This window comes from Pseudonaja textilis, chromosome 1 (genome assembly GCF_049901715.1).
Source record: "Pseudonaja textilis isolate UNSWEBS1 chromosome 1, rPseTex1.2, whole genome shotgun sequence".
NCBI classification, from domain to species: Eukaryota; Metazoa; Chordata; class Lepidosauria; order Squamata; family Elapidae; genus Pseudonaja; species Pseudonaja textilis.
Genome location: NC_141990.1, coordinates 7,480,732 through 7,503,292, shown reverse-complemented (window position 1 = coordinate 7,503,292; position 22,561 = coordinate 7,480,732). Strand labels below are relative to the sequence as shown.

General features: G+C 43.1%; 1 protein-coding gene across 1 annotated transcript in view; it reads left to right on the top strand.

Moving 5' to 3' along the window:
• Positions 1–18,454, top strand: part of CA4 (carbonic anhydrase 4) — a 41,552-nt gene extending 23,098 nt beyond the window's left edge. Inside the window, exons 2-8 of the mRNA XM_026710152.2 lie at positions 4,953–5,006; positions 6,970–7,140; positions 9,974–10,131; positions 11,316–11,405; positions 12,484–12,547; positions 14,730–14,893; positions 17,058–18,454. Coding sequence (XP_026565937.2) covers positions 4,953–5,006; positions 6,970–7,140; positions 9,974–10,131; positions 11,316–11,405; positions 12,484–12,547; positions 14,730–14,893; positions 17,058–17,249 — 893 coding nt within the window. The 3' untranslated portion in view covers positions 17,250–18,454. The remainder of the gene's footprint in view (positions 1–4,952; positions 5,007–6,969; positions 7,141–9,973; positions 10,132–11,315; positions 11,406–12,483; positions 12,548–14,729; positions 14,894–17,057) is intronic.
• Positions 18,455–22,561: the final 4,107 nt, after the last annotated feature.

Below are 22,561 nucleotides of genomic sequence, written 5' to 3'. Positions count from 1 at the left end.
TTTGTTAAATGAGTTTTGCCTCATTTTATGACTTTTCTTGCCACAGTTGTGAAGTGAATCACTGCACTTGTTAAGTTAGGAAATCAGCTGTTAAGTGTAACTGTCTTCCTGATTGACTTTGCTTGTTTACTTTAGTTTACTTTATTGTCATTGCACCTCGTACAATTAAATTAAATACCATCTTCATTGTACATTATAACTATGAAAATAAACACAAACACGCATCCTTCACCTTCTGTACATTGAATTGAAAATGCTTGATATTGGATTAATGTTGCCCTGTACAGTAGAATTCAATGTAGTTACTGCCCTGGGATAAAAGCTGTTTTTCAGCCTATTTGTCCTTGTTTTTATTATTATCCTGTACCGGCTGCCGGATGGTAATAGTTCAAAAAAAGGGTTCCCAGGATGAGATGGATCTTTAAGGATGTTTTGAACTTCCTTAAGGCAGCGGGAGCTATGAAGCTCTTCCAAAGAGGGGAGAGGGCAACCAATGATCTTCTGGGCAATGACATTAACCCTCTTGAGTACTATCCTAATGATGAATGAATGAATGAATGAATGAATGAATGAATTCTTTATTGGCCAAGTGTGATTAGACCCACAAGGAATTTATCTTGGTGCATGTGGTCTCAGTATACATAAAAAGAAAAGATACATTCATCAAGAATCATCAGATACAACACTTAATATAGTCATAGAGTACAAATAGGCAATCAAATATATTAGGAAATGGTCAATTTTGTTTCCGATCTGCCACTGTGCAATTGGCAAACCATACAGAGGTGCAGTATGTTAAAATGCTCTCTATGGTGCAGCGGTAGAAGGTCACCAGCAGTTTTTCATTCAGTTGTTGTTTCCTGAGAAGTCTAGGGTAGTATAATCTCTGCTGAGCCCTTTTGACCAGGGCTGCAATGTGAGCACCCCAGGTCAGCTCTTCTTTTAGGGTAACACCATAAAAGAAGCTTGCAAAAGGGCATCCTGTGACCCCAGGGACACTGTGACCATCAAAACTATGAATCATATGCCAAGCGCCTGAATTTTGACCATGTAACCATGAAGATGCTGCAATAGTGTTCTAAGTGTGAAAAACCCATCATACGACGCTTTATTCAGGGTCAATTGTAACTTCAAACCAGGGGTGAGATGCTACCGGTTCAGCCCGGTTCTATAGAACCGGTAGCTCTGAAGAGCAGCAGACACCAAACTGGTTCGGTGTCTGCTGCTCTGTTTGGCCCGCCTGTTCGCCTGGGCTCTTGGCTGTTCTTTATTTCCTGTTTTTTCAACCTCAGCTGGTATTTGCGGCACAGCTGAGGTTGAAAAAGCAGGAAAGAGGAGGAGTTTGAAATGCTGCTCACCCATGCGCAGTGCTTGTCAGCTGTCCAGGCGGCACCGCTGAGGTTTTTTGGAAATGGTCTACACATGCGTGTAAAGCGCACTCTCACCAGGGGTGGGATTCTACCTGCCAGAGGACCAGCAAATCGCACCACTGGCTGAGCCCGCCGCGCCCTGTCCACTCACTCCTTACCTGGCATGCGAGCCATCAAACTTGCCTGCTTCCATTTTTCCCCCTGACCATCAGCTGTTATGCTGTGCTGGGAGATTTAGATTAGCTAGAAAGCAGGAAATCATTGGATTTCTTGCTTTCTAGCTAATCTAAAAGCAGAGCTGAACCTTCCTTAGGACCAAAGCTTCTATTTTTCAGTGCAGACTCAGGTAGCCGATGGCAGGTAGATAGATCTCTAAGTGAATCTGTGATTCTGTGGGCAACTCAATCTGCCTGCCTGCTTTTCCTGCTTTTGGGTAAAAGTTGCTCTTTTTAAATAAAACATTCAATATTTACATACATAGTGTGTTGTGAATTAATTTTGTGAGTTTGCTTTCTAGCAAATTATATGAGTTTGCTTGCAAGCAAATTTTATGTGACAGACTCAGGTAGCTGACTGCAGAAAGATAGATCTCTGAATGAATTTGTGATTCTGTGAGCAACTCAATCTACCTGCCTACTTTGCCTGATTTTGGGTAAAAGTTGCTCTTTTTTTAATAAAAAATTCAATATTTACATAAATATTTATATTTTCATACAAGCCATGCCCAGCCAGTCACATGATCACCAAGCCACACCCACAAATTAGGCCACACCCACAGAGCCAGTTGCTAATAAATTTGAATCCCACCCCTGCTTCAAATTATCACTAAACAAACTAGGTCAAGAACTACCTCTACTAGCCATTTCTATAACAACAAAGACATTTAATCACCTCATCTCAGCAGTTTTGCAATTTCCCAAGGATTTTGTGATGTTTTTTTCATCCCGGTTCAAATTTGCTCAGTTGTTTGAGTTCAGGGCTGGCCAGCTGCTACCTGATAATGTTCCCCAGGATGTTTTAATTTCTTTCCTAGTTCCTTCCTGGTTTATATATTGGCAGATATCTTTTTAGTTATTAACGTATTCTTTCTGAGCAAAGTGGCCTCAGGCTGTCAGGATTATGGTTAAGAGTCACTGGTATTTATTTAAACTTTGCAATTGGCTAATCGTGTAGTTAAGGAAGCAGTTTGACTGCTTCCTGTAATAATAGAGGAAAAGCCTGCAATTTGATTTTATGCTATTAAATCAGTGTTGATGCTCAGCAATCACAAGAACAGATTTTCTGCAGGAGGATCTGTCCTGCAATCCATTTTTTTTCAGATATTGCAACAGTGCCCCCATCACTGTTGGGTCCATCCACCTCTCAGCTAGTCATCCTCTTAACTATTGTTGGAAGAAATTATCCTTCTAGGTTCAGTTCCAAGTGGGGAAGAAACATGGAGGCTGTTTGGAAAGATGGTTTAATGGTGGACAGGATCACATGCCTTGGAGCTCCTGAGTGAAAAAGACGATCACATGCTTCAAGATGTTGGGTGAAGGAAAAGAAGGGCCAAGATGCTGAGAGACCCTTAGTTATATACCCTCTGCTGGGATTTGAATTTGAGCTTGTATTCTGATTGGTTGTCAGACTCCCATGGGGCCACGCAGGGGCAACTCTGTAGGCTGTCCTGAGTCCCAGGCTTGGTTGAGTCTTGCTGGATGATGATGTAATGAAAGGGCTTTGGGCAATTCCTATTATAGCTCTACCTGGAGTAGATTTTTGTTATGTAAAATAGGCTGGCCAGGCCAGAGTAATGGCCCATTAGCCAAGGTGGGGGGAGAGGCTGAGTTTCTGCCGCTTTGGTGAGTTTCTGCTTCTGAGTTTCTACTCTTTTTAGGGGAAATATTCTGCCTTTTTAATATTTCCTAGGATATTTTATTTTTCTAGGAGAGGGGTGGGTGATAACTTCCTACACTATCTTCAACTTTGCAAATTGCCAGTCCATGACTTTAGAGAAACTATTCCTTAATTCCTATAATTCTTTCTTTCTTTTTCTTTCTCTTTCTTTCTTTCTTTCTTTCTTTCTTTCTTTCTTTCTTTCTTTCTTTCTTCCTTCCTTCCTTCCTTCCTTCCTTTCTCCCTCTGTCCCACCCTTCTTCCTTCCTTCCTTACTCCCTCTGTCCCTCCTTCCTTCTTTCTTCCTTTCTTACTCGTCCTTCCTTTCCTTCCTTCCTTTCTCCTTCTGTCCCACCTTTCTTTCTTTCTTTCTTTCTTTCTTTCTTTCTTTCTTTCTTTCTTTCTTTCTTTCTTTCTTTCTTTCTTTCTTTCTTCCTTCCTTCCTTCCTTCCTTCCTTCCTTCCTTCCTCTTCCTTCCTCTTCCTTCCTTCCTTTTCCCCCTCTGTCCCTCCCTCTTACTTTTTCTTTTTCTCTTTCTTCTTTCCTTCTTTCCTTTCACCCTCTGTCCCTCCCTCCTTTTTCTGTTCTTTTCTTTCCCTCTTTTCTTCCTTCCTTTTTTCTTTCTTTTCTCTCTCTCTCTCTCTCTCTTTCTTTCTTTCTTTCTTCTCTTTCAAATATCATTTTACTGCAGCAATCATTTAGATTGTAATTTCAGACTGCTTTCCAGGGACTTTTTTCAACATTAAAAAAAAAAATTTCCAAAGTGAAACTGCACAATAAAGGGGGGGAAAAGAAACAAATCAACAGTGTGAACACCCCAATACTTTATGAAGAGATTGGACAACGATTTGTCTGAAATGGTTCAGGGTTTCTGCTTGAGCAAGAGGTTGGATTAGAAGGCCTACCCTGTTTCTTCCAATTCTATTATTCTCTCCTAGCATTCTGTTATTTTTACTGTTTTTCCCTTATTGTTTTATTTCTCATTTCATTTCATATTGTATATTTTGTCTGAATTTGATGTTTCCTCTTAATTTATGCTGTTCCATTTTTATAACTACAGAGGGTGAATTTTTGCATCCCTAAGAGCAGGGGTGGGATTCAAACACTTTAACAACCGGTTCTGTGGGCGTGGCTTAGGTGGTGGGCGTGGCTTGGTGGTCATGTTATTGGCTGAGAATGGCCAACTCAATATCACTCACATCGAGGCACGCATCTCCTCGCCTGGCCTCTCATGACTGTGGGGATGCTGCAACAGTCGTAAGTGTGAAAAACGGTCATAAGTCACTTTTTTCAGTGCCATTGTAACTTTGAATGATCACTTGACACAAGCAAAGTACCAACAAAGGAGGGGGAAAAAACTTCCTGAGACAGGAAGTCTAGTCCTGCCAAGAATGTAATAAGGGTTAACGGAGAGGCAGTTTCTGTAAGCAACACCAGAATGTTTCCTTCCTGCCTTCCTTACAGGATTAGGCCAGTAATTTCTTCTAACAACCGGTTCTCCGAACTGCTTAGAATGTTAACAACTGGTTCTAGCGAACAGGTGCGAACCGGTAGAATCCCACCCCTGCCTAGGAGGGATGATAGCATTCTAAATCAATTAGTACATTGTTTCAAAACATTGTGTTTTGAAAATGATACCTGTTCTCTGTTATCACTCATTTTAGGAATAATATGATTAAACTAATGAAGGCTATTTGTCTTTTGCAGAAGGGAAAAACTGGTGTTATGCCTCACAACTGTGTAAAGTCCCGGACTGCAAAGGTAACTTTACAAACCAACAGTTCACTGTTCACTGTAAAACAAGAACTAGGGGCAAAGTGTGGAGAAAAAATGCCGTTCATTATATTTCCTATTCTGTAGTGTCACTATTATGGGAAGCTATGCAAAGAAACGCTGATTGCAACTAATGGTAATAAAAAACACAGAAATCTTGGAGAGCTTCTGGCCTGCTTTGCTGCCATGCCAGTCTTGCCCTGAAAGGACCCTCTGATTGCAAAGTTAAATAGCTTTCATACTTTTTCCCAATAGCCTGACTATAAGGTAAAAGGTAAAGGAGTCCCTGTGAATTTTACTCTGCTAGTGATTGCTGGAGGGCTCTGCTTCAAGGCCATTGAATCAGCACTGTCCGAAGACAATTCTGTGATCATGTGACCAGCATGACATCACCGGAGTGCTGTTCCCTTCCCACCAAAGTGGTACCTATTTATCTACTCACATTTGCATGCTTTCGAATTGCTAGGTTGGCAGGAGCTGAGGTGAGGATGGGAGCTCACCCCATCGTGTGGTGCTTGGGTCTCAAACCTGGGTTGCCAGCTCTCCAGCCCAAAAGCCCAGACCTTAACCTGCTTAAACCCCCACACACACACTTGAGCAAGGGTTGAATTAGAAGAAAACTAAAAAAAAAAAAGATGTTGAGACTTTAGAAAAAGTGCAGAGAAGAGCAACGAAGATGATTTGGGGACTGGAGATTAAAACATATGAAGAACAGTTGCAGGAACTGGGCTTGGCTAATCTAGTAAAGAGAAGGACCAGGGGAGAAACGATAGCAGTGTTCCAATATTTGAGGGGCTTCCCCAGAGAGAAAGGGGTCAAGCTATTTTCCAAAGCACCCAAAGGCCAGACAAGGAACAATGGATGGAAACTGATCAAGGAGAGATGAATGGATAACTGTAAAGGAACAGACAAAAAAATGTTAAGTACTATGAATTGTATTGAGATAAGATAAACAAAATATAATTAAGAAAGATAAAAGAGGGAAGAAGTTATACAGAAAATTGAAAATGGTAATAAGATATGGATTGACATATAAAGTAAATATTGTTTTTGAATTTGTGTCTGTGCGAAGAGTTTTAACCCGGGATTAAGCAGCTTTCAGAAATGAGGTTTTTATGTTCTATATTATGTATGTTTTGTCTATTGTTTTTTTTTTAAGGCAAAAATTTTGATTAGTAAGAAATAGGGATAGGATATGAAGATGAGCAGATAATGTAAATGCACATATTACATTTGGCACGGTTTATTGGTTCTTCCAGAAAGATTTTTTATGTCAATATGCCTTGACTGTTTGTATGTTTTGTAAAGTTAACAAAATTTGTTTTTTAAAAAAATGAATAGCAGATAAACTAGAAAAGTAACGTTATTGAATAAGAGTAAATGAGATAAATTAGAAAAATGTGATATAAAATAATGTTTTACCTGCTTTGTAAAGATCTATGATGGAAAGCGGGTTTTTTTTTTTAGTGTTTAATGATGTTTTGTCTTGTTTGTTTCTTGTTAAAATTAATAAAATTTGTTTCAAAAAAAAAAAGGAGAGATTCAACCTGGAAATGAGGAGAAATTTTCTGACAGTGAGAACAATCAACCAATGGAACAAAAGTTGTCTTCAGAATTGCGGGAGCTTCATTACTGGAGGCTTTTAAGAAGAGACTGGACAGCCATCTGTCAGAAATGATGTAGGGTCCCCTGCTTGGGCGGGGAGGTTGGACTAGATGACCTACAAGGTCCCTTCCAACTCTGTTAATTTGGAAAAAAAAGACCTCCAAGATCCCTTTCAATTCTGTTATTGGGTTTTCCCAATGCCTTTTTTAAGGGTGTTTTAGATTATAGCTCAGGAAGTCCTAAAGACTTTAACTGTAAACCATAGTTTGCAGAAATCATGGTTATATTGGTCTTGATCCAATTTCTGTCCCATTCTAAAGCTTTTTTTCTCCTCTCTCTCCTGCAGAGCCTCGTCTATGGGCAAAGGTAGACTCAGAATGTGGGAATGACAAACAATCTCCGATTAATATTCTCACCCGGCAGGTAACCTACAACGAATCTCTGAAAGCGTTTAACTTTATAAACTACAACGTCAAATCCAATGGCAAATGGACCATGGAAAACAATGGACACACAGGTGAGGAGCAGGAATCACTCATACAAGTCATACAAGTATCCCTCACAATGGGAGAATAAGTGGATGAAAGGTCTAAAATTTACACAAAATTATAAATTAAAAGAAAACTTTTATAATATAATGTATTGTTGGTATTTAACACCAGGCCTCATCAGGGTTGTGTTTGACCTTGTGGGGGTCTGGGATGGGTGTGGCCAATTGGGTGGGTGCAGGGTTGGGATTCAAAATTTTTAACAACCGGTTCTATGGGTGTGGCTTAGTTGGTGGGTGTGGCTTGGTGGTCATGTTATTGGGTAGGCGTGGCCAACTCAATATCACTCACATCGAGGAACACATCTCCTCACCTGGCCTCTCATGACTGTGGGGATGCTGTAACAGTCGTAAGTGTGAAAAATGGTCATGTCATTTTTTTCAGTGCCATTGTAACTTTGAATGGTCACTCCACACAAGCAAAGGTCACTCCACACAATGGTCACTCCACACAAGCAAAGTACTAGCAAAGGAGGGGGGGAAAACTCCAGAGACAGGAAGTCTAGTCCTGCCAAGAATGTAATAAGAGTTAACAGAGAGGCAGTTTCTGTAAGCAACACCAGAATGTTTCCTTCCTGCCTTCCTTACAGGATTAGGCCACTATTTTCTTCTAACAGCCGATTCTCCGAACTGCTTAGAATGTTAACAACCAGTTCTAGCGAGTAGGTGCAAACTGGTAGAATCCCACCCCTGGGTGGGCTGGCCAGTTTGACGTCACTCATGTTAGGACTCTGAGCTCCGTTTCCGGCTGCAACGGCCTCCTGCAACTCTCTGCCAACAAAATGGAGCTAGTAAGGGCCGCTGGCAGAGGCACTGAGGACCGGTCCTTCACTGTTTTCAGAGTGGCCGCATGGGAGAGATCCAGGGGTGGGATTCTACCGGTTCGGACCGGTTCAGGTGAACTGGATGTTAAATTTGCATCTGGTTCACCAAACCAATATTTGAACTGACCGGCTGGCCTTGCCCACCTCTCCCCTCTCCTCCCAGGAGTCTCCATGCAGTCCATTTTCGATGGAGGTAAGTGCAGAGTCCACGTGGAGGCTCTGAGAGGGGGAAAACGGGCCTTCCGGGAGTCCAGAAACAAGCCTGTTTCTGGCTTCCAGAAGACCCTCAGAGCCTGAGGGAGGCCGTTTTGCCCTCCCAGAGGCCTGAAGGAAGCTTCTGGATCCTTGGGAAGGCAAAAGATGGCCGTCCCGGATGTTCCAGTAAGCCATGCCACCATGGCCACACCCACCCAACAACTGGGCAGCGAACCAGTTACTGGGATTTTTGAATCCCACCCCTGTGCAAGACCCCCCCAGCAGTTTTACTTCCCAATGACCCTCAATTGACATTACCTCCTCATCACAACCCATCACAAGATGTTCAGGGTCGGCATGGAGGCTCTGGGAAGGGGAAAAATGACCCTGCTGGAAGTACCAGAAGTCCAGTAAAGGCCTGTTTCCAGCTTCTGCAGGGTCTCCAGAGCCCAGGGGAGGCCATTTTTGCCCTCCCAGAGGTCTGAGGGAAGCCTCCGGAGCCTGGGGAGGGCGAAAAATGGCCCTCTCAGAGGTTCCAATATGGCCACGCCCACTCAGCAAAACGGTTGCTGGGATTTTTGAATTCCACCCCTGGCCAGATCTAAGCACCTTGCAGGCCAAATCCAGCCCGACACCCCTGAGATAAGTTGTCCAGAATGTATACAGGTATTTCAAATGACTGTTGGAAATGCAAATGTAAAGAAGGGACTTTTAATCATTTATGGTGGACATGTGACAAAGCAAAGAAATATTGGAGTAGGAGGATTCATAGTAGTGGTGGGATTCAAATTTCTTTACTACCAGTTCCATGGGCGTGGCTTGGTGGGCGTATCAGGGGAAGGATACTGTAAAATCTCTAGTCAGAGGTGGTATTTGCCAGTTCTCCGAACTACTCAAAATTTCTGCTACCAGTTCTCCAGAACTGGTCAGAACCTTCTGAATACCACTTCTGGTTCATAGTCTAATATACAAGATACTTAAAGTGAATATAAAGATAAAACTAGAAACTTTTCTTTCGGGTCTAATGGAAAAAAGACTAGGAGAAATTTTGGGGGGAACTTTGATATGTTGATGGCAGCGAGATTACTTTTTTGCACAAAAATGGAAGCACACTTCATGGATGAATAGTTGCCAAAGTTAATGGAATTAGCAGAGATAGCCAAATTGGTTGCTTTGATCCCAGAAAAAAATACAATTGCTATTGTTTCTACTTGGAAACCGCTTCTGGGCTTTATGCTCGAGGTGGGGGGAAAAAATGTAACTTTGATTTTGGGTTTTCCGATGGGATAGGTTTGTCATTGTAGAAATGGCTAGCTTATATTATTATGTAAAAGTAAAAATGTTGAGGTTTGATGCTATTATTTTATTCTATTGCCCCAAAGTCAATGCCTTTTTAAAATATTTTTTTCTCCTCTTTTCTATGCTTTTTCCTTCCCTTTCCCTTCCCCTCATTTTCCTATTATTTTCTTTTGTATTTTTGCATTTTCTAACTTATGAAATATGTGGACAAGTAAGTACAGATAGTTTCTCTACCTACAACCATTTGTTTACTTGTTCAAAGCTACAACAGCACCAGTTGTGGGATTCAAAATTTTTTTTACTACCGGTTCTGTGGAAGTGGCTTGGTGGGCGTGGCAGGGGAAGGATACTGTAAAATCCCCGTGTGGCAAGAAAATCCACGGAACCAATGTTTTGCTTGGCAACAAAAAATGGGGAGGGCTCCATTTTTGTGGAGGATTTGAGGACTACGCTGTACTGAATCTATTTTTTTTCGCCCTTGGCAGTCATCGTCCAGCTGGATCCATCGAGGAAGGTAGAACTTGGGGGTCTGAACGGAAGATACAAGGTGGTGCAGTTTCATTTCCACTGGGGCAGCGAGGTAGGGAAGACGCAGAGTCCTGGATCCGAACACAGCATTGACGGAGAGAGGTACCCCATGGAGGTAAAAGCACTCAGGAACATCCCATCCCCAAACTCTGGCATCAGGAAACATGTGTTTAAAATATATAAGGTGAAGGTAAAGGTAAAGGTAAAGGTAAAGGTTCCCCTTGCACATATGTGCTAGTTATTTCCGGCTCTAGCGGGCGGTGTGTTCATCTCCGTTACAAAGCTGAAGAGCCAGCGCTGTCCGAAGACGTCTCTGTGGTCATGTGGCCGACATGACTAAACACCCGAAAGCGCACGGAACGCTGTTCCCTTCCCACCAAAGCTGGTCCCTATTTTTCTACTTGCATTTTTATATGCTTCAGATCTGCAAGGTTGATGAAAGCTGGGACCAGTAACGGGAGCTCACTCCGTTACGTGGCGCTAGGGATTCGAACTGCCGAACTTTTCTGATTGACAAGCTCAGTGTTTTAGCCACTGAGCAATTGTCAACGTATGACTACAATAAGAACCAGAATTTCCCATTGCTAGACAAGATGATTGCTACTTGAGCTGTTCCTGATTTTACAACCTTTTCCCCCCATGGTTCTTAAGGGAAATACTGCAGTCATTAAGTGAATCATGCAGTCGTTAAATGCATCCATCTTCCCGTGTTGACATTGACTGGTGGAAAACAGCTGGGAGAGTCGGAAATGAGGATGGTGTGACCCCGGGGTGCTTCAACTGTTGTAAATTCAGGCCAGTTGCCAAGTGCCCAAATTTGATTGTGGGGATGCTACAAACCTCACTCCCTCTAGCACTGACGATGTTACCTAGTTGGGTAATGAAACATCTGCAAGAAAACAGACAAGCTCAGAGAGCACCAAGGACCCCACATCATTCTTCTTCTTCTTCTTCTTCTTCTTCTTCTTCTTCTTCTTCTTCTTCTTCTTCTTCTTCTTCTTCTTCTTCTTCTTCTTCTTCTTCTTCTTCTTCTTCTTCTTCTTCTTCTTCTCCTCCTCCTCCTCCTCCTCCTCCTCCTCCTCCTCCGTTCCACAAACCCCATTCCCTTCTATCACTTCTTGATGTTACCCTAGTTGAGTAAAACATCTGCAAGAAAACAACCAAATTCAGATCCTAATCCACATCAATGCTAATCTACAAATGTTCTCTTTTATTATTAAAAAAAAGTGTCTTTTAACCCACTGTGACTTGAGTAATAAAGGGACTCTTGAGTCAATCCAGCCTGTGACTTTCTTACAGCTTCACATTGTCCACATTAAGGAGGAATTTGGCAACATAGAATCAGCGAGCGAAGAAAAAGGCGTAGCAGTGTTGGGATTTTTTATAAAGGTATGGAATAGATTTGAGTTCCATTTCATTTTTTTTTTTTACCAAACTTCAAAATTGAGAACAAACTCACTTGGGCCAGTCTCGTCCAGTGCCTTCCCACTGTATTGAAGGATAAGACCCATAATCCACACCCATCGTGGTTTTGCTGAGCCATCTTCCTACATAGGGCAGGTTGCATCTATAGATCAGACCTCTTTGGAGACCCCTGTGGTGGATGAGACCCCCATTACCTCTGAAAGCCCTCTTTCAATTTGGTCTCAGAGCACAGTTTTTTAACCTTGGCAATTTTGAGCTATGAAAACTTCAGCTCCCAGAACTCCCCAGCCCGCTAAGGAATTCTGGGAGTTGAAGTCCACACAGCTCAAAAGCTACCGAAGTTTGAAGCACTGTTCTAGAGTCCTTTCTCCTGGACAACCAAATGTTTCGGCTCCTCTTTTTTGCAATGTTTAACAGCTGTTTTTCATTGTGTTCTCCCAAAGGAGGAGGGGAAAAGAACAGCAGGACATAGAAAGACAGAGGAGGAGGAAAGAAGGAAGAGAGGGAGGGAGGGAGGAGGGAGGAGGGAGGGAGGAAGGAAGAAGGAAGGAAGGAAGGAAGGAAGGAAGGAAGGAAGGAAGGAAGGAAGGAAGGAAGGAAGGAAAGCTTTTCTTAAACTGGACACACACCTTTTTGTATTTGCTTCAAACAACAAATAGAGCTAGTAATAGCACTTAGATTTATATACCGCTTCATAGAACTTTTACAGCCCTCTCTGAACCATTTTACAAAGTAAGTCAGCAACTTTCTCCCAACAATCTGAGTCCTCATTTTTCCCACCTTGGAAGGATGAGTCGACCTTCAGCCGGTCACGTTTGAACTCCTGACAGTGGGTAGAGTTTGCCTACAATAGCAATAGCACTTATATACCGCTTCACAGTGCTTTACAGCCCACTCTAAGCAGTTTATAGAATCAGTATATTGCCATCAACAATCTGGGTCCTCATTTTACTGACCTCAGAAGGATGGAAGGCTGAGTCAACCTTGAGCTGGTCAAAAATGTTCCAGGTTCGATTCTTAATATGACTTTGCTCTGTTACAGGCTGGCAAAACGAACCCAAACTATGAACCGCTCATTTCAAATTTAGAAAAGATTGGGGCTAAAGGTAAGGAGATGAGACCTAATGCAACTGTGAATTTATTTCAGTTTAATCATTGGATGTAATTCATTGGATTTTAAAGGCCACTCAGCTCCAGATGAGACTCTGAGCAGCTTACAATTAAAATTTCTGTCGTGCCCCTGGTGGAGACTGACTCTGAGGAAGAGGAGGAACAGCCAACAGGGAGTGGGAGTGTGGCTCCGGAGGTGGTGGAGGAGGCTGGGGAAGGGCAGAGGCCGGCTGGGCAATCAGAGGAGGATCCAGGCCCATCCCCTATCCATCCTAGGGCACGCAGGGAGGAGAGGATCAGGGAAAAGCGAGGTCTACTCAGGAGGAGATTACCATGATCCTCCTCCTAGCTTGCAGGTGGGAGCCATGTATATAAGTTTGCAACTGCGCAGTCAGAATTGCTGGAGTCAAAGTTTAGTGTTCACCTTGAAAGAGGCTTATCTTTGCTGGCGTTCTTCCCATGGACTCTCCTCGGTTATCTTCCTGGAATGTATGATTAATTATCTTGGCTTGCTTCAGAACTCTCGTCAATGCGGTTTGTTTTGGTTTTCTGTTTGCCCCATTATTTACTTTTGTGACTTTAAACTGTGCCTAATAAAACAATGAAGTTAAGTTGAAGGCTTTACCGGACTTTAATATATGTTTTGGGTTTGGGGTTATTTTGAGAGACTACGGGTCATCACAATTTTTGTTGCTAAGCAAGACAGTTAGTGAAGTGAGTTTTGCCCCATTTTATGACCTTTCTTGTCACAGTTAAGTGAATCACTGCCAGTTGTTAAGTTAGTAACATGGTTGTTAAGTGAATCAGGCTTTGCTTTGTCAGAAGGTTGCAAAGGGGGATCACGCAACTGTCATAAATAGGAGTCAGTTGCCAAGCATCTGAATTTGGATCATGTGACCACAGGGATGTTGCAATGGTTGTGAGTGTGAAAAATGATCATGTCATCTTTTTCAATGCTCTTGTAACTTTTTTAAAAAAATTATTTATTATTTAATTAATTAATTAATTTTTATTTGTCAATTGCTTACAAGATAATAGGTATAAGTAAAAACATAGTTATGAATACATGGATACATATAAGAAAAATAAAAATAAATAAAAGAAACAATAGGACAGGGACGGTAGGCACATTGGTGCGCTTATGCACACCCCCTACAGACCTCTTAGGAAAGGGGTGAGGTCAATAGTAGACAGTCTAAGGTTAAAGTTTTTGGGGTTTGGGAAAACCCCAGACAGAGTCAGATAGAATATTCCAGATATTGACCACTTTCAAACGGTTCACCAAACAAAATGTTGTTAGTGAAGGATTACCTGTAACTCATCGTATCAACTTGTAAAGCATCCCTATGACTGTTATCGAAGTTGCCATCAATGGGGAGGGTGGGGAGGAAATTTGGAGGAGCAATGTGGCAATGTTAAAACCAGAAGGACATCCCAGCACTTATCTTACAAAGATTGTTCTGTGTGTGAAAATCTTTAATTGGAGAACATGATTGATGACACCCAGCCTCTGAATGTTCTTAATTGAAGAATATGATTTATGACACACCCAGGGGGGATGGGGGGACAGTCACAGGGGACTGTAAATTATGTATGCCAGAGTTGGCTTAATACAGGTTAATGCTGGACATGTTACTCCTAATAAATCTTTTGGTTTCTTTTGAAGCTTGGTTTGAGGTTCATGATTCAATGAGGGCAATCCCCGGAATCCTGACACAAAGAATATCTGATATACAAATCATTCTCTTCATTAAGCTGTTGCTTTGAGCTCTGAGCTTGGCGATTTGGTTGCAAACGTTTCATCACCGTTCGAGGCGACGACGTCCATGCGTTTTGAGTCGTGCTCGTCGGTCATCTGTCTAAATACCTTATATGAGATACAAATTAGTCTGAATGTTGCCAGCCAACAGCCAGACAATCAAACCATCCGAAATCAGATTCAGAAATACCTGAAAAAAACAAGGTTCAGACTAATTCGCATCTCACGCAAAGGTATTTAAAGACCTGTGCTCTGACAGACGAGCACAACTCAAAGTGCACGGACAACGTCTCCTCGAATGGTGACGAAACATTTGCAACCAAATCGCCCAGCTCGGAGCTCAAAGCAACAGCCGAACTAACCCACCCGAGCTACTAATATATTCAAACACATTTCAATTGTCTCCATCATTTATTCAGGGGGAAAAGTTGACATTCCAGCTTTGGCCCTGGAATCCCTGATCCCGGACAAGAAGGATCTCACCAACTTCTATCGCTACACCGGCTCTCTGACCACCCCCGGTTGCAATGAGGAGGTGGTCTGGACCTTGTTTGAGAAACCCATTGAACTTGGGGGGGAACAGGTAGGTGACACGGGATAAGAAACACCTGGGGAGTCCTCAAAGTGGACTCCAAACAAAGCAACGGGGCCAAACAAAGCAACAGGGTGCAGCCGTGTGTGTGGGCCTCCTTGCTTTGTTGCATCATAACTTCTGCCTCTTTTGGGCTGTGCTTGTGTTAGCTCAGTGCATGCACCAATGAGGTTGGCTTGGATAGGGTAGGTTCTACTCAGGGGTAGGATGCAAAAGTTTCTAACAACTGGTTCTGTGGGCGAGGCTTAGTTGGTGGGCGTGACTTGGTGGTCATGTTATTGGCTGGGTGTGGCCAACTCAATATCACTCACATCGAGGCACGCATCTCCTCGCCTGGCCTCTCATGACTGTGGGGATGCTGCAACAGCCGTGAAAAACGGTCATAAGTCACTTTTTTCAGTGCCATTGTAATTTTGAATGGTCACTCCACACAAGCAAAGTACCAGCAAAGGAGGAAAAGAAACTCCAGAGAAGTTCCAGAGAGAGGAAGTCTAGTCCTGCCAAGAATGTAATAAGGGTTAACGGAGAGGCAGTTTCTGTAAGCAACTCCAGAATGTTTCCTTCCTGCCTTCCTTACAGGATTAGGCCAGTAATTTCTTCTAACAACTGGTTCTCCGAACTGCTTAGAATGTTAACAACCGTTTGTAGTGAATAGGTGCGAACTGATAGAATCCCACCCCTGGTTCTACTATGTAGGATCCTGATGGGGCAATGCTGTTTAGGGCTCTGTCCACCCTACAGATACCGTGGTCTCAGGTTTTCAGCTGTGGGTTCATTTTTGTGTCAGTAATTTTTTGCCTCTATGTTTTGGACAATGCTGTGGGTTTTGAAAGGTTGTTAACTTCCTTGAATGCTGGCAGAGAACAGGAAGGAAGGAAGAGGAAAGGAATGTGTGTATGTGTGAAAGAGAGAAAGAATGGAGAAGGGAAAGGAGGGAGGGAGGGAAGGAAGGAAGGAAGGGAGGGAGGGAAAGAAAGGAAAGGAAAGGAAAAGGAAGGAAGGAAGGAGGGAGGGAAGAAGGAATGAAAGAGGAAGGAGGGAGGGAGGGAGGAAGGAAATAGAGGAAAGAAAAAGGAAGGAAGGAGGGGAAGGGAGTGAGGAAGGAAGGAAGGAAGGAAGGAAGGAAGGAAGGAAGGAAGGAAAAGGAAGGAAGGGAAAGGAAGGAGGAAGGAAGGAAGGAAGAAGGGAGGAGAGAAGGAAGAAAAAGGAAGGAAGTAGGAAGGAAGGAAGGAAGGAGGAAGGAAGAGGAGTGAGGAAGGAAGGAGGAAGGAAGGAAGGAAGGAAGGAAAGAAAGGAAAGGAAAGGGGAGGAAGGAAGGAAGAAGGGAGGAGGGAGAGAAGGAAGAAAAAAGGAAGGAAGTAGAGGGAAGGAGTGAGGGAGAGGGAGGGAGGAGGAAGGAAATAGAGGAAGAGAAAAGGAAGGAAGGAGGGGGAGGGAGGGAGGAAGGAAGGAAGGAAGGAAGAGAAAGAAAGGAAAGGGGGAGGAAGGGAGGAAGAAGGGAAGGAGGAGGGAGGGAGGAAGAAGGAAAAGGAAGGAGGAGGGGAGGAGGGAGGGAGGGAGGGGAGGGAGGGAGAGGAAGGAAGGGAGGAGGAAAATAGAGGAAAGAAAAAGGAAGGAAGGAGGAGGGGAGGGAAGGGAGGGAGTGGAGGGAGGGAGAGGAAGGAAGGGAAAGAAAGGAAAGGAAAGGGAGGGGAGGAGGAAGGGAGGAAGGGAGGGAGGGAGGAAGGAGGAGGAAAAGGAAAAAAGGGAAGGAAGGAAGAGGGAGGGAGGGAGAGGGAGAGGGAGAGGAAGGAAGGGAAAGAAAGGAAAGGGGGAGGGAGGAAGGGAGGGAGGGAGAGGAAGGGAGGGAGGGAGGAAATAGAGGAAAGAAAAAGGAAGGAAGGAAGAGGGAGGGAGGGAAAGAAAGGAAAGGGGGAGAAAGGAAGGAAGGGAGGGAGGGAGAGGAAGGGAGGAAGGGAGGGAGGAAATAGAGGAAAGAAAAGGAAGGAAGGAGGAGGGAGGGAGGGAGAGGGAGAGGAAGGAAGGAAGGAATAAAAGAAAGAAAGAAGGCATATTAATAGTTTGGCACCTTATTGTTCACTCAACAGAAGCTCCTCTATTTATATTGACTTGGAAAGATAGAAAATTAATACTTGTCTGTCTTACTGGTTCATAGATCCAAAAGTTCTGGGAAAAGGTGTATTTCGACAGTGAGAAGAAACTTCCCATGGTGGACAATTTTCGACCAGTTCAGCCTCTAGGCGCCCGAATTGTCGAAAAATCAAACTCAAACCTCCTCCTGCCTCTGAGGAAGGCGCTCTTGCTGGTCCCAACCGCCGCGTTGCTGGCCTTCGCTTGGATCTCCTGAAGAGCCAGAGCTGGAACATTCGAACCGTTCGCATTGAACGGCCCTTGGCATCTCAGCAGCCGCAGTCTGGAATCTCTTTCACAGGGACGGCCAGGATTTCATAGCAGAGACAGATTTTGGGATGATGCTCTGCTGCGTTAGGTCGATCCAATGTGCCGTGCATGAATTATTCTCGTGCAAAAATCAGGCCATGCGAAGGATGCATGCTTCTTCACAATAATTTTAAGCGACCGAACTTAAGAATATTCTTCTCACCTTGTTCCCATTCTCCAATTATAAATCTCTGTTGGGGTAGAAAGTTGGTTTCTTTTTCTCCTCCATATTTTCTCCTCCTCTCTCTTCTCACCCTTCTCAATCTTCTCCTTTCCTCTTCCTTCTTCCTTTCCTCCTCCTCCTCCATTTTCTCCTTCTCTCTCTTTTCCCCCTGCTCAATTTTTTCTCCTTCTCCTTCTCTCCTCCTCCTTCCTCTTCTCTTCCTCCATATTTTCTCCTTCTTTCTCTTCTCCCCCTGTTCAATTTTTCCTCCTTCTCCTTCCCTCCTCCTTCCTCCTCCTCCTTTCTTCTCTCTCTCCTTCTTTTTCTCTTTCTTCTCCATCTCTTATTCTGTCTCTTCTCCCCTTCTCTGTCTTTTCCTCCTCTTTCTCCTCCTTTCTTCCTTCTCTTCTCTTTTCCTTCTTTTCTTTCTCCTTTCTTTTGCCACTGGATCTCGGAGAAATTTTGTCCGTGCGTAGATTTGTATTATTTAGAGAATACCCTCTATTAACCAATATTCACACGCTTGTTTCAAGTCATAAGCCTGCCAGCAGTGGTAGCCATGAGAAGCATTAATTCAGCCTCATGATTTTGCACCTTGACATTTGAAAACCAAAGTGTGAGTATTTTTACAAATTACCATCAGAGGCAAAAACCGGATTTTTCAGGCAGGCCAAAACTGGCACCCTTCTCAACTGGAATGCCAACTTCAAATTGCCATGACTTCCTCATGAGAACTAGTTCCTTAGCCCAAAGGCTGCAATGTTGAAAGCTTTTCCAACAGTGATACAAAAAATTCTCATGGGTTTAAAATCAAATACAACACAGTTCGCCGATCGTCATCAATAGATTTAAATTAAAAATGCTGCAAAAACAACTTAGTCTCCAAGTAGACAGGAATAAGAATATTAAACTTAAATTATTATAAAGATTGGTTGCATGGTCAACCAGGCGTTCAGACTAGAACAGGGGTCTCCAACCTTGGCAACTTTAAGCCTGGTGGACTTCAACTCCCAGAATTCTGCAACCAGCAAAGCATAGGTAGTCCTCTGGGAGTTGAAGTCCTCCAGGCTTAAAGTTGCCAAGGTTGGAGACCCCTGGACTAGAATGTTTATCCATCTACCAGTCCTAACTAATATTATTTTCATTTTGGTCAGTTTGCTGGCTCAACCTGGATACCATTATACCTGGGTTTTATTACTGGATTCATAATGGAATAGTTTCTACAAGATCTGTATTTACAAAGTATTTTTCCAGGGTGATATGGGTGTCCTTTGTGTACCTGTCTCGCTGTGTATCTGTTTGTTTGTGTTTATGTGTGCATGTCCATGGATATGTGCCAGAAATGACTTGGGGGGCTGCATATGTTCTATGAGACCCCCTGGCCTCTATGTTGATTCCTGCATGCCAGAATTTTATTCTTTCAGGATTTCTGCAATGCAGTTAAGCTTTTTTTCCTTACTGGAAGACAAAAATGGTTACATGGGAAGTAAACATTGAACGTAGAATAGAATAACAGAGTTGGAAGGGACCAGGGGTGGGATTCAAATTTTTAAACAACCGGTTCTGTGGGTGTGGGTTAATTGGTGGGCGTGATTTGATGGTCATGTTCTTGGCTGGGCGTGGCCAACTCAACATCACTCACATCGAGGCACGCATCTCCTCGCCTGGCCTCGCATGACTGTGGGGATGCTACAACAGTCGTAAGTGTGAAAAAGGGTCATAAGTCACTTTTTTCAGTGCCATTGTAACTTTGAATGGCCACTCCACACAAACAAAGTACCAGCAAAGGAGGGGGAAAAAAGCTCCAGAGAAGTTCCTGAGACAGGAAGTCTAGTCCTGCCAAGAATGTAATCAGGGTTAACGGAGAGGCAGTTTCTGTAAGCAACACCAGAATGTTTCCTTCCTGCCTTCCTTACAGGATTAGGCCAGTCATTTCTTCTAACAACCGGTTCTCCGAACTGCTTAGAATGTTAACAACCGGTTCTAGCGAATAGGTGCGAACCGGTAGAATCCCACCCCTGAAGGGACCTTGGAGGTCTTCCAGTCCAACCCCCTGCTTAGGCAGGAAACCCTATACCACTTCAGACAAATGGTTATCCAATCTCTTCCTAAAAACCTCCAGTGTTGGAGCATCCACAACTTCTGGAGGCAAAGTTGTTCCACTGGTTAATTGTTCTCACTGTCAGGAAATTTCTCACTAGTTCTAGGCTGCTTCTCTCCTTGATTAGTTTCCACCCATCACTTCTTGTTCTGCCTTCTGGTGCTTTGGAAAGTAGGTTGACTCCCTCTTCTTTGTGGCAACCCCTCAGATATTGGAAGGCTGCTATCATGTCACCCCTAATCCTTCTCTTCATCAAACTAGATATACCCAATTCCAGCAACTGTTCTTTCTATGTTTTGGCTTCCAGTCCCCTAATCATCTTTGTTGCTGTTTTCTGTATTCTTTCCGGAATCTCAACCTCTTTTTTACATCATGGCAACCCAAACTGGATGCAGTATTCCAAGTGCGGCCTTCCCGAGGCATTATAATCTTCACGTGATCTTTGGAGAAAACTTCCAAGCAGAGCATGGCTGAGAAAGTTAAAATGGCACCTATGACAGTGTGTGATTGAACAGCTGCCTTTTTTTATATATCAATCAATCAATCAGAGCTGAAAAGGACCTTGGAGGTCTTCTAGTCCAACCCCCTGCTCAAGCAGGAGACCCTATACCCATTCAGACAAGTGATATTTTTTTTTCAGTGGTATTGAGCTAGACTGGGCTTTTATGTCCGTCATCTTGAAATTCCTGAGAATATTCCTGCTTCTAATCAATACAGGTAGTCCCCACCTTATGACCACAACTGAGCCCAAATTTTCTTGTTGCAAAGTGAGACGTTGATAAAACCTATTTTGCTCCATTTGATGACCTTCCTTGCCATAACTGTTAAATGAATGGCTGCAGTTGGTAAGCTAGGAACGTGGTTATTAAGGGAATCTGGCTTCCTTTGCTTATTAGACTGTCGCAAAAAGTCACATGACCCCGAGACCCTGCAATATGAGTCAATTCCCAAGCGTCTGAATTTTGGTCACATGACTGGGGGATGCTGTGTGACCCCTATGGCAGCATAGAAGGGCAAAACATCACCATCTAGCGGACATCGAGATGTTTGCAGCCCAAATCTCTTGGCCCTACTTATGAAAACTTTCAAGATATTTCTGTTCTAGCCCAAAACCCTGAGAATGTTGCTAAAATGGCATTCCGAAAGCAAGTGAGGAAGACTCTCACCCCATTCCTAGGGAGGAGGACAAAGTTAAAATTCATCACTAACAGGATGTCTCTTTTTTTTTTGTAAAAAAATTATTTGGGTTTTTTAAAAAAATATATTAAAAAATAAAACATCGTTTTTTTAGAGAACAACATGTTTCCAGGTTGTCACATCTCCATACAGATATAATCTTAATTACATACTCATCTTTCTATATTCAATTTCATATCTTATCATTACTTTATAGATTGCATTATTTTTTTTCTTCATTTACTTTCCTCCGCTTTATTTAACAACTTCTCGTTCATTTCTAATTTTATGACATATCCTTTTCCAAATTTCCATATCTTCATAGTAATTATACTTGTACTTTTATCTGTCCTGTTTACAATTTCATTGTATATTCTTTTTTTCCCATCATCATCCCGAAAAGAGAAAGAAAAAAATTCCCTCCCCTTCTGGAAGTAATGGGATATCTCTAAACAGGAGAATTAAGCCTCCGCAAATATTTTGATTGCAAACATGATCGCCAACATCCGATGACAGTTATGGCCCAAGAAGAAGAAGATATTTTGAAGCCACGTTCTCACCCAACTTCCAAAGAGGCTGAAAATCCAAACATTTTCCACTTCTATGTTCCCTCTTGAAGAAATGATACTCCTTGGATTCTTGTCTGAAGTGAAGGACTCAATAAATCTTTATTTTCTAGCATCCTAGAGAGCAAATACAAGGACTTCCATCTTTCACACATGTAGAAGAGAGATGTTTTATCAAAACCCACCTGCTACTTGTTCTGGAACCAAAACAATCCACTGTGGAGATAAAAGCATCCCTGAAGTTTTGACCATAGTCTCACAGCCATCACCATTTCCAAGGAGGCATTCCTTATAAAATGAGATATAGGAAGACATTTTTTCCAAAGATGGCTTGGAAGTATCTCCATGAAGAAAATAGTTCTTCTTACCGTTTCTTCTTCTTTTGTTGTTTAATCACTAAATTGCGTCTGACTCTTTGTAATCCCACGGACTGTGGGATGCTGGGCCCTTCTATCCTCCACTGTCTTCTAGGCTTTGTCCAAATTCATGTTCATTGAATGGATGACACCATCTAACCATCTCATCCTCTGCCCTCTCCTCCTTCTTCTACCTTCCATCTTTCCCAACCTCACGGTCTTCTCTGATGAGTCCTCTCTTCTCATTAGGTGGACAAAATATTTGAGCTTCAGCTTCAAGATCTGCCCTTCCCAGAGGTGGGTATTCAGCAGGTTCTGACCAGTTCTGGAGAACCGGTAGTGGAAATTTTGAGTAGTTTGGAGAAATGGCCAATCCCACCTCTGACTGGCCCCGCCCCCATCTCTTGTCTGCCTCCTGAGTCCCAGCTGATTGGCTGGGTCTTCTTTGTTTGCCCTGCACAGGAAGATGGAGCTGGAAAGCAGGTTAGTGGGGTGGGGAGGGAATGGGGATTTTGCAGTATCCTTCCCCTGCCAAACCCACTAAGCCACACCCACAAAACCGGTAGTAAAAAAATTTGAATCCCACCACTGGGCCCTTCTGAAGGACAGTCAGTGTTGGTTTCCTTTAGGATTGACTGCCGTCCAAGGGACTCACGAGAGTGTTCTCCAGCACCACAATTTGAAAGTATCAATTCTTCAGCTCTCAGAGTGGTGCAGTGGCCTAAACATGGAGCTCTCGTCTCACAATCAGGAGGCTGTGAGTTCGATCCCAGGTAGAGGCAGATATTTCTCTCTCTGGGCACACTGAGAATGCATCTGCTGAACAAAACTCTGCATTGGCAACAGGAAGGGCATCTG